At 38.8% G+C, this 18,176-nt stretch overlaps 1 protein-coding gene across 3 annotated transcripts in view; it reads right to left on the bottom strand.

The window, feature by feature from the left end:
* opcml (opioid binding protein/cell adhesion molecule-like) overlaps positions 1–18,176 on the bottom strand; it is a 453,699-nt gene that overhangs the window by 73,121 nt on the left and 362,402 nt on the right. For all 3 annotated transcript variants that reach the window (XM_088088419.1, XM_088088418.1, XM_088088420.1), the window contains one exon: positions 8,523–8,648. In XM_088088419.1, coding sequence (XP_087944545.1) covers positions 8,523–8,648 — 126 coding nt within the window. The remainder of the gene's footprint in view (positions 1–8,522; positions 8,649–18,176) is intronic.

Below are 18,176 nucleotides of genomic sequence, written 5' to 3' on the forward strand. Positions count from 1 at the left end.
AAGCAAGCTACCTGCCAGTGTCTCTGTGGACAGAATGCCATCAGTTGCTGATACAATGCATTTTATTTTGAAACATTTACAGGATGGGGTTGTCAGCTGTGCAGGAGCTTGTATAACTTCATAAATGAGTGGAATATGTGCTTATAATATATAATATAATAATAATATGAAAATACAGCACTCGTATCAGCAGGCAGCGGTATGCCTTAAGGCCCAGTTACGGCTGGACTATTTTGATGCAGAAAGAATTTACTAGTTATAATTATTTTTGTTAGAGAAAAGTTATAGTGTTATTCAAATTACACTAATTTTACTGTAAGATGTTTTGTTGGACTGCTAGATTTGAGGTTTGTTACTGTAACAAAGAGTAACTGTTTTGTTACTCCTCCTAAAAGTGACTTGAATTTTACATTGTTTTATTTATTTATTTTGCCGTTGGATTGTTAAATGTAGATTGCACTACATTCCTTTCACTTGAGTGGAACAAGCTCTTGCATTAATTTTATTTTGGAGAGACTTTATATCAGACTGTAAAACACAGATTACCAGTTAAGACTGGGCTACTTTACTTCTACTAGGGAATAATGCCCTGCAGCATTTTAAAATGTTATTTTTCGGTAAATTTGTTGTTATATTAATTGAGTAATAAAAAAATAATAGTTAAAAAAAATCGATAGATTAATCGATAAAAAAAAATAATCGTTAGGTGGTGCCCTAGAAGATATACAAATGCAGCTACATCAATTAGTTGATCAGTTAAAAAATTAACTGGTAACTATTTTTATAATCTTGTAAGTCATTTTTCATGCAAAAAACAAAAATTAACTAATATTTAATTTCTTTTTTAATCATTTTGATTTATTGTATTTATTTAAACCATTTTGCATGCATAATTTTACTTTTATTACTTCAATATATTTCCCTTAAATCACATTTCCTTTGTTGAAGTTTATTTAACAGTGCGTCAGTTTCACTACTGCAGAAGTTCCAGTTTCCAGTCTTGTGCACGTGCCAAAATCTGCACATAACCTGCCCTTATACAGTGCGTATAATCATGTGGGATTCATCATTGAGCACACCTGGTCAAAGCAGATTTGGATGGATAAGAACATTTGGTGAGTTAACTTCTCTTTGATGTTCTCTGACAGAAAAAAAGAAAATATGAGAAACATTTTAGAGAATATTACTGCATGACACCCAATGTCCCCCAAATGTTACTTCAAAAAAGAAAAAAGAAAAAGCAATGGCCATCTTTCTATCTAAATGGCACTTTAAAACAAAGGCTGCAATATCACCCCCCCTCTGTAGCATTTAGAAGTCAGTAAGTCAAAGACATACATTATTTCCTGTGCACACAGTGCACTCAGCAGGCTTCACCTGTTATTTTATCCAACTCTTTATTTCTGTGATAGGTCTTGTCGTTGTAATGAATAGTTTTGCGGGTAGACCATGCAGAGAGATGAGTCTATTTTCTTCTAAAAACTGTTACTGCCAGTTCCAATCCTCTTATTAAAGGCTTGTATTCCTGCATTGCTGTTGGATATTGAGCCTGTCTGTTTCAAACAGACGAGAAATCACTACTCCTCCGATTTTGATGAACACTGGAACTCGCAATCAAACAAGCCTGTGTCTTCTATTCCCCATCTAAAGAGACAGAGTACATGTAAGGCTTTTTTCCCAGTGTGGGTGGCATGTGGTGAAGAGTCATGAGATGTAATCTTTTCCAAGAAACAATTTCTCTATTTTCTGTGAGAAACACCTGCACGGGTTTGTTTTTTTACTCCCAGTGATCATTGCTTCACCAGTGTCAGCAGGCAATGAACGAGTGGCTCCTATTGGAAGGCAAATTCACTGTGAATAGCGTGCCGTTCATTTCTGCTGTACAACACTGCGAATGACACTCATCAGGAGACTAATCACAAGTTGACAACAGCTGTCTGTACTGCTGTGGTTGCGTCAATCACACTCAGCACTGCCAATTTTTTAAAAAATGATTGGCCTTCAGATGTCAGTAGCTTTTTGTCTCACAATTTACTTGTCAGGAATGAAACTCTGAAACTCTGCAAAAGTATGAATAAATGAAAAATGAAATATTAAGCCAGCTCAGTGGTAAGTATATCATTTCTAAGATGCAGGAATTAAAGAAAGGCATGTCTTCCTTTATTTTTTTAATATGGTAAGAATGGCATCATCAGTTAGAAAATAGTAAAAGAAAGTCAAAATTCCACGCCAAAAGCCCAAAACGACGCCCAGAAATAATAAAATGCATGTTTTTATGCTGCGGGTGTCTGTGGGATCAAAAATTGCAGTTTGAGTGGATTTCAATGGCACATTTTTTGCATTAAACAGCATGAATGTTCAATTTAGTTTAACTGTGTACTTTAGACTTATTGTAAGAGCTGACTTGAAATTCTAAGACGAAACAAAAAAACAAAATTTTGCCAAATTTATGCCATATGCATTACCACAGCCAAAATTATCAAAACAAAAAAAGGAGAATGAAAAGCACGTAAAATGCACCAAAGGGGATATAAACAGCTTATTATAAAGTAACAAAACACAATTCTTATTTTCAGATGACTGTACACTAGAGAAAACTCACTTATAATATAATATTCCATTGGCACAGCAAATATATCCTCCTTAATCCTACACACTAGACCTTTAACAAGCAACAATAAAAATCACTACCGCTGGAGTTACACGGTTGTCACATAAGAATAACACTCAGTCATTGCACCTCTAAAGAACAGCCCACATTACCGCAATCTTATAATCTGCACTATTTTGTAAAGCGAAGGCACAAGCTGACATCTGAGAGATCGTACATTCACAGCCTATCCACTTTAATGAGTCGTAATGGGTCGAAGGGATCCATAATGCATTGTCCCCTGAATAAACTGTTTTCCCACACCATATATCTTCTAATCCTTTTAGTGGCCAGCAGCCAGAGATTCAGTGGACACTGCTGAATAATTTATGTAGTCCCCACTGAGTTGAAATGGGGACTGAGTCTTGCAGTGCACAAAATAAAGGTGAGACTTAAATTGACATTAAGTAAACGACCACGGCGACTACGCATTTACGGGCTGCTACTCTCTGCAAAATTCCTACATATGTCACCGCCTGTATTGGAAGATTTATTGGCATATGAGGCTTCAGAATCTTCCTTCATTCAATAGCGTAAGCACGGTTCGTATTAAATGGTGACAGGGAATCTGACAATAACTCAATTTAGATTCTGTTAACAGGCTTCAGACTCAAATTAGGGAATGCAACTCTCTAATATTGTTTCAGTATTTCCATATTTCTTTCATCTTTGCCGAAGCCAATTTTCTCACGTCACTTGTCATTTTTATAGTGAAAGGTGAGGCATCTTTCTGCATCATCGGCTGCTACAGTACATTTGCTCATGTTCCTGACACCATGTGAGTGTGAAAATTTGAAATGATATGCCATGGGAAAAAAAAAACAAGGATCACATGGAAAGGCAGTTACATTGCTGTTTTGAGGCTTTTATAAAAAAAAATAAAATAAAAAAAAGCAGAGAAGGCTTCTCTCTTTACTGCTGTACTAACAGACACAAACACTATCCTCTGAGGGAACAGTCCATTATCGCTGGTGACAAACATGAAAAGCAAACGGTGAGGAGCAAGTCAGGAAAATGCCACTCGGCAGGAAAAACATTTAAGATTCAGACTGCCAGTGAGAATTTCTTCAGCTGCCCAAACATCTCCCCACACAGTCTCTCTTTTCATTAGTGCAACTCAGACAAAATGTCAAGGAAGATAACCTATTATCTTCCGTGCTGACAATAACACATACACACATACATAAACACATATACTGGGCTCCCTGGCAACGGATGCCTGTATATTACTTTTCAAGCGTTATGCTTTTGCTTCATGTGCCAATACTGTTCCTGCTGGGCATCAGTTGAGGATTGGTTGTGAGGAGAGATTTTATTTCTTTTTAGAAATCTGAAACTACATGACAACTGATGACATGACATATTTTCTATGACTTAGCTTGTAAAAAAGAAACACTACCATTACTGCCTTGTGGCTGTATGTCTCCAACAGCACAGTTGCTAAGTGGACACCCAAGATTAGTGTCGCCAACTCAGCACCTGACCAAATATCTCCTCTAGGATGATGAGTAGTGACCAGGAAAGTGCTTTGCAGAACATTATGTTATCACAGTGAAGCTGACCTTTTGGACATAAATTGTCATCACAACATTATTAGACCCTTAAAGAAATTTGTGTGAAATTTTGTCATTAGCATATGCTTTCTTGAGTTATGACCAAAAACAGGTTTAATGAGATGATAGTGACCTTGACCTTTGACCACTAAATCAGAATAAATTCATCATCAACTCAAAGTGGACGTTAGTGCCAAGTTTGACAGAAATTCCTTTTAATGAGTCCTTGAAACATCATGTTAACCAGGATAAGACTGACAAGCTCACAGTGACCTTTGACCACCAAAATCGAATCAGTTTATATTTGAGATCGTGCCAAATTTGAAGAAGTTTCCTCAAGTTGCTCTAGAGATGTTATTAGTGATAATGCCATGGCCATGATCACATGGACCTTGAGCTTTGACCACGTAATTCAAATCAGTTCATTGTTGACTCAAAAAGGAAGTGGGTGCCAAATATTTTAAAAAAAGTCCTTGAGATATCATGTTTATAAGAATGAGACAGAAGAGTTCACAGTGATCTTTCGCTACCAAACTCTAACCTAGGGCTACACCTAAGGATTATTTTTATATTGATTAATCTATTGATTATCTTTACAATGAATTGATTAATCGATTAATCTATCGATTATTTTTTTAATTGACCTAGCTTTTTTTTTTTTTATTACTCCATTAATATAACAAGAAATTTACCAAAAATAACATTTTAAAACGCTGCAGGGCATTATTCCCCAACAAAAAACGTCCCAGTCTTAACTGGTAATCTGTGTTTTACAGTCTGATATAAAGTCTCTCCGAAATAAAATTAATGCAAGAGCTTGTTCCACTCAAGTTAAAGGAATGTAGTGCAATCTACATTTAACAATCCAACGGCAAAATAAGTAAAACAATGTAAAAATCAAGTCACTTTTAGGAGGAGTAACAAAACAGTTACTCTTTGTTACAGTAACAAACCTCAAATCTAGCAGTCCAACAAAACATCTTAAAATAAAGTGCATTGTATCAGCAGCTGATGGCATTCTGTCCACAGAGACAGTCAGGGGGCTTTTGTTTTGAAAGGAAAGCAAGGACGTTGAGGTAAAACAAACATCTTTGTGACAGAGAGAGACTTTAAACTGCAGTATAAAGTGGTTTAGAGTCACAAGCATCATGCATAAAAAAAGGCGAGGCACAGTTTCTCTAGATGTGCTGCAGCCGACATGCAGCTCGCACGTGACTGACGAGCACTGCTCAGGCAAGCAGTGTGCACACTCTAACTTGATACATGAGCAACGAAACAAAAAACATCATGCTTGGCGCTGCTCACGCTCTCATTACACACGCTGTGTAAAACGGTGCGATGCGTCGACGCACGTTACATGAATAGATGTACTCATATCATCGATTGCATCAACTATGCCGATTACGTTAACACGTCGCCCCAGCCCACTCTAATCAGTTCACTGTTAAGTCCAACTGGGCTTTTGTGTCAAATTTGAAAAAAAAAATCCCTCAAGTCGTTCTTAAGACACCATATTCATGGTAATGCCATGGACAGGATCATAGTGACCTTGACCTTTGACCACTAAAGTGGATCTTTGTGCCAAACTGGTAAAAATGTCCTCAAGGTATTCTTGACATATTGCGTCAACAAGAATGAGACAGACAAGGTCACAGTGACCCTTGACCACTGAATTCTAATCAGTTAATCCTTGAGTCAAAGTGGATGTTTGTGCCAAACTTGAGGTGATTCTTATAAGGTTTTCTTTAGATATCACATTTACAAGAATGCCACGAACACAGCCAGAGGGACCTTAACCTTCACTAAATTTTATCTAGTTCATTGTTGACTTAAAGTGGACTTTTGTGCCACATTTGAAGCAATTCCCTTGAGGTGTTCTTTAGATATTATGTTGACGAGCACAGGAAGTACAGCCATACAGATGACCGAACAGACAACTTGAAAACATAATGCCATAGGCCACGGCTGTTGCTGGTGTGAAGGCATAAAAAACATTTACAGTGTCTATAATATAATAATGTAGTGTGTTTGTGTCTTATTTTACTTCAGAACATCTGTCCTTCAGTTTTTCCTCTTCTTTTCTTACTTTGCGAACAAAATCTGAGCTTACACTGAACAAGCTGAGCTTGCACTGAACAAGAGGATATCAACATTAAAAAAGCATTACTTAATGTGACATTTTTCAGCCTTTACAGGCAAAAGATTTCATTGCTTGCAGTAATTTCTATTGGAGAGAAATCTAACAGTATTATAGGGGGTAATATTAGCTTTTAAGTGCTAAACAAGTGCCGACTGCTACGTATATCAAAACATCAGATTGAACTCACACCCTAGAGAGTGCTTGTAAGTATGCAGGCAGAGTAAATGGGACCATCTGGCTGGTGGTTTTGTATCAGTCATTAAAGTTGTCCGTTTTGAATGTGATTACATTTTACACTTCAAACAAACGAGTTGTGGGGGGATCATGATATTCAGAGTAAATATTAGGGAACCAATAAATGGAGGGTTGGAAATGTTGTGGATAGCTGAGGCTGTGGAGAGCCACTGGGCTGTGAGAACTAGATTCTGCTGGCTCTAGATAATGCAGGGTACGAGTGGAACAGCTGGGCTGTAAGCATTCATGTCATGTTGGAGGCTGAACATCTGATCCTATAGAGAAGCGGTGCATGACTCACACTGCTGAATGCTCAGCGGGAAGCGTGGGGCCGACACAATTAGAACACAGAACACACATGCATACGCACACATACAGGCGCACAGAGCTTCTTGGCTCTCCTGCAGGCTGCGAGGCGCCAGCACAACAGAAACCAACCAAAGCAGCTGTGGCCTCCAGCCAAATCATGCTTGATTGGAGTTGGGTCCTGTCAGGCCACAGGTTGTGCATTTTCAACCCCTCCAATCCACCAAGTTGAAAAGAAAACAAGACCTTAGTCAATAGATTAAAGCCCGGCATTATTCATCATAAATCCTCTCGTGGCTGTGTTAACACAAAAGCTACAGATTGATATCCTGCTGGAGGTAAATGGCTGTGCAGCACGTAGGCGAAAAATACATGTGAGGCAAGTGTCGGAGGTGTGTGTTGTGTGGGAATGTCGACATCAGGGCCGTGTGCGTAGGAGGACTGGTTCAGTCACCTTTACTCTGAGGTAATGCTGCTGCAGCTTTGCCTGACACATTTGTTTTGTAAAATTTCCGAATTACTTTTGACAGTTGGAAAAGAAAATGATGAAAACTTTCTGACAAAATCTGCATTACAGAGCTACTGAGCTGAGGCAAGGATTAAATAAGTAGATGACACATATTTGTTAACAAGCCGAAAATAAATCTCAACATCAGATTCTGTACTTTCTCCATCGACTCAATTGGAGCTGCACTTTGCTGCACATTTAACACAGACTGTGTTTGCTGTGTCCAGTAATCCTGTGTCTTGTGACTAAGAGCGCATAAAAATATCTAGTTTACAACTGGATTTTGCTCTTCATCTGAACGCTCTACATGTATACATAGGAGTAGATTTCATGGGGGGCACAGGGGACACATCCCCCTCTTTAGAAAATGTTCAGTTACAAACTGATGGAGAAAAAAAACACAAATCGGTCCCAATAATACACCAGAATGCAGGAATGTTAGATTATTTTCTATGGAATTTCAACAAAAGTCCCTTTTCTTTCAGATGTAACTTTTACTTGAAGGAAAAGGGACATTCCTTCAAGGACAGTAATGTACACATCTTGACCAGAGAAAAAAACGATAGTTTGAAGGAGGGGTTAAAAAAGTAATCTACGTCAAACTGGAACATCCACTATTAAACAAAGGAAGTGGCCTACGACAGCAGCTATCATAGGATGATAGGATAGGATACATTATGACATGATACGATAGGAACATCCATCACTGAGCTCCTTAAAATGTTATTTCCACAGGAGAAGTCACAGAACATCAATCAATGGAAATGCAGTCATCTCGTATTTGTGTTTTTATTGACATTTTGAAACTATCGCTTAAGTTTTGCGCAAATCTGTAATGGAAACCCATCCATTTAGAACTAAAGAAGTGTTAGGATGAGAGGTGAAACTTCTTCAACAAACTCAAGCAAGTCCAGTTACCTAGGATGCAGTACTTCGAAATACCCTGATCTGGCTGACTGAGAATCTTCACCAAGGAGGAGGACCCCCAACCCAGTGTTCCATATGTGTACCCCCCCATTGTTGAAACTAAACAAATGCCCTTGTCTGTACAAATCAAATTAAATCCATTAAATAGTACATTTTACATAAATGACCGCTTTAAGAAAAAAAACTAAAAAGCTTCTGGCTTACCTCTTGGGGAATGGTGCTTCCATATGATATTGGCCTCAGGACGACCGACCGCCAGACACATTAGATTGACGTTGCTGCCCTCATTCACTGTGATGTCCTTTGATATGTTCGTGATCCTGGCGGGTACTGAGGGGAGAAAGAAAATCATGATTGATGTTTTTAGCTTAACTAATGACACGTGAGCTAGGAGCTCACTATTCCATGTGATCAGAACGGTGATGAGGTTAAAAATAACCCCCGGGTTGGGGGACTCAATTAGCATGAAATTAGCTGACAAATTTGACAATTCTCTGGCTTGCCGTGGTGTTATACATGATTGATTTTCTTCATCATGTGTCTTTGCCACACTGCTCATTAGACAAGCTTCAGACTGATTTGGAGTAAGACATAATTTCATCTCTCTTACTGGACCAGCTCGATCTCTGTATGCAAGTGTGTGCGTGTGTGTGTGTTTGTCTGGGTTCTTGATTAAGTGTACCCTGTGAGATTGGAGCCTGAAATTGAGAGTCAGAAGTTATTCTTCTTCACTAGAATTTGACTCCATCAAGGCATCTTGGACTATCTAGGAGTCCCGAATCAGCATCACTTGTCTTGTGCTGCGTTCACCTTTCACAAGACATTTAACCCTTTGAAACCTAAGCAAATTGATTTCTTTCGAAAACATGGGGGAAAAGGCAATGAGCAATTTGGCAAGAAATCCCCTGAATGTGCACTGAAAAAATGACCTGAAAACCGCTTATTTTATTAGAAAACTATTTAGGACATAGGGGAAAATGTCCCAAAACCTGTTTTTGGGTGGGATCTTTTTTTTTCAATTTTTCAGGAATTTTTGGGTCATTTTTTTTGCAACTTTTAACTAATTTCTGGCTCATTTTGGGGTCATGACTTGTTAAGCTGCTCATTGCCTTTTTTCCATGTTTTTGACAGACATCAAAACAATTTGCACAGGTTTTAAATGGTTAAGGTCATTAGTCCATTTGAAAAGGCATGCTTTTAATGAAGAAATGTTCTCCCCTTTGCCAAATTACTCTCTCCAGTATAGCTGAACATCATATTTTCCCAGAGTTTTATCATTTGTAAGGACAGAATTGCTTTTAACAAAATTACTACTTAACAACCTACACACTGGTCATTTATGTACTTTTTTAAACCTATATTCTGTTCTGTATAAGGTGAGGTTCTGGTCTGCACTTCTTTATGCATGGACTCAATGAGCACAACTCTGGCTGGTGCTGAACAGAATTCTTTTTTTTTTTTTTAAGTGTATCACCATTTGGGGTGTCCTATCACCACATTGTAATGACATTGACAAGACCAGCTCAGTCCACAGAGACCAACATTTTAGGTTGGTCTGTTGGTCTATGTAACTGTTAATGGAAGTTCATTAATTTCAGAGCAGTTGTCATGGCTCCCCACAGGACTAATAAGCCACTGTTCTCTTGCTGTCAATCAGTCCCATAACTCTCTAATTATAATGTTAAAGTTTTAGCTTCAAATTTCATTTCACTCAATGTGATTAAGACAGCTTATGCCTTAATTGAAATTATTAAAATACAATGGTAAAAGACAGTAATCTATTCCAAGTGATACATCTAAAAGAATTTAACAATGATAGAAAATAGCACAATGGATTTTATTTATTTATTTATTTATTTATTTTTTCATATTTTGAATATAAATGAAAAAATGCATCATGCGTTCGATGGTCATAATGTGTGGTCTGTGCCAGGGGATCAGAGCTGGAGTGATATGCTGCTGTGCATCCCATTGACCTTTGAATTTACTGATTCGATTAGCATGCATTGTTAAAGCCAGCTCAATGGGTTCATTTAGGGCACTGTGTGTGCAGGCTGATTCTCTAAATGCCACTCAAAAACTGACTGTTGACATGGAAGCAAGTTTATTGCATATTTCAAACCAGTGTCACAACTGACACACACGATTCAGGCACACAAATGATGGCCTATTCCGTGTTTTATACACCATGTTTTGTGTTTGCTACCCACCACAGCATCTTAACTATATTTTTTTTTGTAGCTCAAATGAAATGAGCTGTGCAGTCCCTCCTTTAGGTAATTACTTGTAACCAATGCTTCATTTCTCTTCAGACATTTATACATTAGGGATGCGCCCATTCACAAAACTGGACTCCACAAACAAAACTGATGACAAAATGAACTGTATTATGAGGAAAACTATTACATGCAACACCCATTCCATGAAATGACAAAGATCAGTGCTGAGTTCACCCATTAATGTTTACTGTCTTTACCACTGCCTGTCTATACTGCCTTCATCCCAAAATCGGCTTAACAGACAAAGATGGTTTTAGAAAAAAAAAAAGAAATCTGCATACATTCCAGCATTGTACTATGCATATACAGTAATCTGTATTTGCAGTAAAAGTAGATCACACTGTGAATTAGTCCTGATGTTATACTACGGCTGATAAATTCGTCTGTTATTATATTTTTTTTTATCACAGATATTTTTCAATTTGTAAAATTAGTTTGACTTTGACTTGTCTAAAAACTAAAGTGATTTTTCGTCCTTCATTACAGGACAGTGTCAGACCTAAATATAGTTCTTGATTATTATATTTAAATCCGCTGCATCAAGTTTGAAGTTTCAGAGCTGCAGATTGAGCAGCTGTCACGTTAGAAATAACGGAGTGACATATCGCCTAAATAGAGCACATATATGAACTTGTGCATTCACCATATGTCATTTTCGACTCGTTTTCTGTGAATGCTCACAGAGTTTGAAGCAGAAAGCCTGGGTTAACAAAGAAAGCTGATAACCACCTTCGTGGTCCCCTGTTAGCTCTGACCGAGGCTGCAGGGTTTGTCGAGCCAGCTCAGACAAAGAGAGCCTGGCCTGGCTGTTGAACTAGCTTCCTAGTATACCCCCCTGCGCAAACCTGCACAAGCTTTTGTGATAATGGATCAATAACAAGTCATTTGAAGAAGATGACCACTTAACAAAAAGTAGGTTACCCCCCCCCAAACCATACCAAGGCCAGAATTAGTGGACTGGGGGAAATGAAACATCTCTACATAAATGTCTCAATCTCATAACTTCAGCATGTTATTAGTAATGCATCATATTTCATACAGTACATCGACCCTGTCTTCATTATCACCAGCTGTCAGTACTTTTTTCTCTGCACAGAGAGTGTGTTTTTAATCTCTATACTTCTATAAATAGATGGTAAGTTGCTGCTCTATGTGCACAAGAGGACACTGTGGGAACCAAACAATGTGTCCAGACTGCAGTCATGTGTGCCTTGCCCAGTACATCAGTTTGATCATTTTGTGGCCAGGCTCCCATGGTGCACCTGTGGCGCACTGGGGCATGATATGGAATCCAAAAGAGCACATTCCAGACAACTGCAACATCAAAACCAAACAAAGTCTGGTCTGAAGACACTGCTGAAACTAGTTTATAAACATGCAAATAAAGGATCACAAAAAGTTTTCTACTATTTGTCCAATGCAACCAGCTGCAACAGGAGAGCAACTGATGTCTGTGATTATATGGAGGTAGTTGGTGTAAAGTTGGGTGCGAACAGTTGTTGTGTAGGCATGAGCGGGGGATTCCAACAATTATATATCACATCAAGTATTTTGTCCATATGCTGTTGTATATCAGCCACCGTCCTCCAGCTATGTTGGATCTCACTGCTTGGCAAGCAGAATGGCTTTTGGTTTTTGTTTGTAAGTTTATGAGAAATTACAGGCTGTAGCATCTCTGCAGACAGAAAAGAGAGGTGGTGAGATATGAGGACGAAGACGATAATTTAGTTTGTTTTATGTCGTCTCCAATTTAGAATGGTTGAACTCTGCAGGAATTCTTTAAGGCTCCCAAAACCCAAAAACTTTTTCTTAGTGGTTGTCTGTTTGAAGATTTAGAGGACAAAGAGGAAACCACAATCCCTTAATAGCCAAAAGGTTCCCTGATGTGATACTGCAACAGGAGTAATACTGTGTAGATCAAATTCTAAAATTATACTCCACCCCCACAAAAAAAACAAGATGTATGTATATCAATTCCTCACCATGTACTGCGTTGAATCCTTGATTATACAACAAGTAGTTCCGATCAAGCAATCTGATTGGTTCACAAGACAGAGATGGATAGAATGTGCCCAAATTTGCATGACAGCACACCTTCCTCATCACTAAAATACTTACTGTGCCATTTCTTCATCACTACTCTTTAAGACACCATACATAGCACCATTTCAAGGAAGGGACAAGAGCTATTATAGAACAATATCAATGAACATCAATTTCACTGCATCAAAGCGTGGAAACCACCAAAAAATGTAAAATACAGCTGACCAATTGAAAAGTAACAGCCAACTCACTCATGCTGTGTAGGGCTGCAGCTATCGAATATTTTAGTAATCGAGTATTCTACTGAAAATTCCATCGATTAATCGAGTAATCGGATAAAACATATTTTTGTTTAGTTAAAGAGCAATTATAAATATACATGAGACAATAAGACATTTCACCTAATAATGAACCATTGGTTTCCTTTTTTAACTACCCAGTTAGCTTTATTATGTTTTTATTTTTCACCCTCATCACTCTACAGCGCTGTGTTTTTACAGATTAAATAAAGCCTGTATGAAAGGTCGACAGTAGTCATAATTAATAGAAACCTAGCCCTCCGCAGGGCTAACGTTATGTTAGCAAGGTACAGTAACGTTAATCTCATTAATTAGCGCTACGTTAACTTCATTTTGCCTTGTCTCGGGTGACAGTCCTCCGCTCTCGGAGTAAACAGGGGGCCTTCGGTGGAGATGCTGCAGCATTGAAGACGTACTGTTGTGGTATGCAAGCGCTGTCTTACAGTGAATACACGCAGCAGTGTTCGCCTTGGTGTCCAGCTTGAAATGCTCCCACACTTTTGACATTTTCTGCCTTTTCTTTGTGCCTTTCTCTCCGCATTCGTCGCCTTCTTCGTCGTTACCTCTACATCCGTGGTTAAAACCAAACATATCCGCCGCCTCTTTTTTATTCCTTTACGTGCGTGACGTCAGCGCGTTGTGCCGCATTAAAAGTAGTCCGGGCGAAATACCATGCTTTGAGCTGGCAAAATTAAACGATTCCTCGAGGCAGAGAAAATTCCTTGATCATTTTTTGTAATCGAGTTACTCGAATTATTCGAGGAATCGTTTCAGCCCTAATGCTGTGAACTATAAACTAACACAAAGATGACAAAAACCAGCATAAACCACAATGTTCTGAACAGACACATTATAAACACAAAAACAGTTGCTGCTCCAGGTTTCAAAGGGTTAATACTGTAGTTTCCATGAATCAAACCCCAAAGAAAAGCTGTTAAGTGATCTGATTTTCTACCAAACCTGCATGTAAGCAGAGCGCACTGAGGAGGCTTCAGCAATCACTGTCTTTTTACAGCAATTAGACTAATGCCACAGAACTAACATGGTAATGATTCATTGAGGGCTAAATGTGGCGCCTCTAAGAGGCACTGAACAGGGAAGAGGAAGCACTGTGGTTTGAGGACGCAGCAGGCAGGCAACACGTTCTCAGACACGTTGACCTCCGGTAGAGATGAATGAACCAGCATCTGTGTGCAGAGTAGGTGACGGGTCCTCCAGCTTGATAATGCCAGTGGCCAGGTGATTAAAAACACCGCTCCCCTGCCACCAGGGCTGCTGCTGGATGTGACTGGGGGCCCGGGGACACGTCACTCTTCATGTCGGCACAGCCAAGGTGTTACAGCCCGTAATTAATTAGAAAATGGAATCAAGAGGCTTCCCAAAGAGGAAAGGATGCTTTCTCTGGGTGTTTATTTAACATCAGGGCTCGACTGATGCAATTGTATTTCTTTGTAATATTTTTTTTTTTTGCCAATGTCAACCGTCATTGTGCTGGTAAATGTGCTTCTTTCACAGAGAGAGGAGCAGATACAGGGCAGACGTGCGGCAATGCGCCGTTATCTGCAGGCCACAAGAACACGTTGGTATAGAAAGCATTGTTACGATACTGCACATTGTTTTCTTTTCCAATATGAATTCTACATTTATGGCAATTCTCCAGTCTGACAATGAAATGGTGACATATGTGGGGAAAGAAAGAAATTGGGTTTAAAGGGTCAGGACTATTCTACAAGAAGTTTTCAAAGTAGGCTGAGCAACAGCATTGTGCTTTTCTCCAAGGAGTCCCCTGTGCCCACAGCCACTGGTTAAAGAGGGATTCAGATCCTTTACTTAACCCTTTGATACCTGGATCGTCATCAGTTTACTTGTGCTGCGTTAAGACACCTTTGTGAGCTATTTGACCCTCTGAAACCTGAGTAAAATGGTTGCTGACTCTTTCACAAACTTGGGGAAAAACAGTTAAGACCAACTTGGCAAGAAACATCACAAGAATAAGAAATTAGTAAAAGGGGACAAGACAATTCCAATATTTGACAATGTTTTTCTTTTGTTTTGCTTTTTAAAAAAGGGAGGATTATTAGAAAAATATTTTTTAAAAAAGAACAATGCCCAGAAAAAATGAACCTGTAATTAAAATATTTAATATTTAAAATTATGTTTCATTAAAAAAAAAGAAAACATATGTGACATAAATCATTATTTGTATTTTCAGCAGCAATTTTTAAGTCATGTTTGTTTTTGATTTACCCTTACTTTCCTTTTTTTTCTTATCATTTTCAGGTATTTTTCTTGTAACCCTTTGACAAATTACTTGCTAATCTAAGGTTAATAAAGGTAATAAAGGTTTAAGCTAAGGTAGCAATAACTCATTGTTGAAATACTGCAATACAAGTTCTGCCTTCAAAATTAGGATGTAAAAGCACACACATGCACACACACGTACACTGTATATAGACATCAGTAGTCTAAAAATCCATTAAATGAAGAATGTACTGGCAGGCATAACAACTAAAGGACACTGTGAAGGCTTTAGTTTGGCAATTGTTTCCCTTAAAGTGCACAATGAAAAAGCCTTCGAACGACTGAGCAAGAGAGGCTGCAGAAAAGAGAAGTGCTGCAGTTTGCCCATAGACCATGTGCCATCTGTGTTTTGATAAGCACACATCAGTTCATTCAGAATTTTATATGACACCACCAGACTGTTGGTTCCAAGGGACAAAATTTGATAGCTGCTCAGGACTGTTGTTAACCAGAGGGAGGAAGCTATGTGAGGTGGCAAGCTGCATAGGCAAGGTTCCATTCAGAGTCATACAGCAGCCAGCACTCCTTCTACCTCAGATGATCACTTCTTTCCAGGTCAAATAAGGAAGAGGACTGAAACAGGAGATCCTATCCTCCTGCTCATTATTTGCTAGCTGGGGAGTGGGCTCCTCCAGACGGCCGACAACAGAGGCCAGGAGATGGTGGAATCACAGGCAGCCACCTCCCTACCTGAGTGGAACTTTTTCAGTGCGTCTACCATGGATGGTAGAGCAGCCACCTGCCCAGCGTGCACCTGGCAGTCCTTGCAAGTAGGCAGGTGGTTGGCAAACACTTCCTTACTGACAGTGGGGGAGCAGGACATCCGTTTCTGACCTGGGTCAGGCAGAACAGATGACTCTGTAATAGACAGTCTAGTATTAAACCTTGTCACTCAAGTACAGACTGCAAAACATAGTAAACAGTGTCAAAGCAAGCTATGATCAGATCACAGTCACTGATGTCCAAATTGAGAATATATTGACAAAGGCTAAAATCTGTTCAATGTGGCAAAACGTAATTTATATTAAAAACAATTAAGACACCAAGGATTAAAGCCAGGCAAAGTTTTTACATAGATACTGGCTGAGGTGGCCAAAATGATTTTCCTTTACAGGGTCACTGGGCTCAGCCTCAGGGGAGGGCTCAGATATCTGGAAGGAGTTGCTTCTACACTTTGAAAGTGGTCAGCTGAAGTGATTCAGCATCTGATTAGGTTGTCTCATTGACATCAATAAAGGCAACATAACTATAACAGCCTAACAATAATGCAGAACTAATGTGTGACAAAATTTGAAGTAGAAATAAACGAGAGAGACAATTAAAAACAAAACTAACAACTCATACCAATAAGAGTAAATATAATTCAAAGAATATTAGAGCACGGTTCTCTAAAAGGTTCAACTTTGGTTGCGTGAAACTTTTGGCATTCCAAAGTCTCATGCATCATTACAAAATTGTACAATTTTTTAGGATATATTTTTTATGGATGTTTGAAATCATATTATATATATTTTGTACAAGTGCTAGGCCTTTTCCAACATTTTTAAAATATAAATAAATCATTTCAGGGATGCTGGGATTGTATCCCAAATTTTAGGTGGAGATTATTTCTTGTCTATAACAGCTTGCTTTTGTTCAGATGGATGTTAGACTGATGAAGACTTTGAAGGTCAAAACGTTGCATTATTAATTTTTTGGAAGCTTGCAATATTCATTGGAGTGACGACTCATCTTTTCTATTTACATTCCAATTGACACCACAGAGCTCTGCGCATTCACAAAGCAACACACATTCATGCGCACCAATTTTGCTCTTCATTCTTTAGGCCTACATCCATGTAAACCGTCAGGAGAGACTGCTTTAGAGTGATTTTCAGTCCCTTCAGGATTTTGCAAGGTTCAATCCTAACAATTAATGCAAATTCAGCCAATTCCTATGAATTATAAGTGCCCTTGCAATTCTGTACAATCACTGCAACTGTACTACAAATCTGACTCTTTAAAAGGGGCACAGGTATTGATCCTCTCAGCCTCTCTCTCTCTCTCTATCATAAGACTGCTTCTGAGTTTTGTGCGTGGAATCACAGACACACATACCCCTTTTCCACCAAATAAAATCTGATTCTTGAACTGGTTCCAATTACAATTCCCGATTCTTAGGCCTGGAACACACTGTATGTGTGAGCAGCGCGTGAGGACAACCTCGCCAAACTGCATCGTATGCTCTTGGTGTCCACACAGGCAGCGCTGTTGCTGCAACTCTTCTGCAGAGCTGTCTGCTGCTATTAGTACTGGATTTTAACAATAATAAGCACATTTTCCACTAATTTATGAAGTTGTACAAGCTCCTGCATTATCAAAAGCATGGTCTTGCAAATGTTTTATAATAAAATGCCTTGTGTCAATAACTGATGGGAGTCTGTCGACAGAGACGTTGTAAGAGGGATTTTATTTTGAAACAGAAAATCTGAGTAAAACTAAGATATTTGTATTTCCTCTGTAAATGATACTCATTGAAACTGTAGTAAAAGGCGATACAGAATTGATCTAATTATAAAAACACCATTTTCACTCTCTATTTCTGCTTTTTCTGTCTATATCAGCCAGCCAGCTAGATGTGCCGCAGCTGAGAGCCAGCTGACCAGCGCCGCTCATGGAGGCAGTGTGGCTGCACTAACTTGTTAAAACAGGCACTGATTTAGAAAAAAAAACAAAAGAAAAAAAAAAACGCTCACACGCTGCTCACGTAGGAAATGTGTGTTATAGGCATTAGAACCTTGGTACAATATAGGAGCCAGACAGTGTTTCCACCAGTTTTGTGTCAAACCACAGTAATCAAGGATGTGCTGTCAATAAAAGGTTCTGTGCAACACATGACAGAAGTGCACAGTTGTAGCGAAACTGCAGATTACACTGACTACTTGCAAACGTTAATT

The sequence above is a fragment of the Plectropomus leopardus genome, chromosome 15 (assembly GCF_026936395.1).
Source record: "Plectropomus leopardus strain MGB_pleo_1.0 chromosome 15, ASM2693639v1, whole genome shotgun sequence".
NCBI classification, from domain to species: Eukaryota; Metazoa; Chordata; class Actinopteri; order Perciformes; family Serranidae; genus Plectropomus; species Plectropomus leopardus.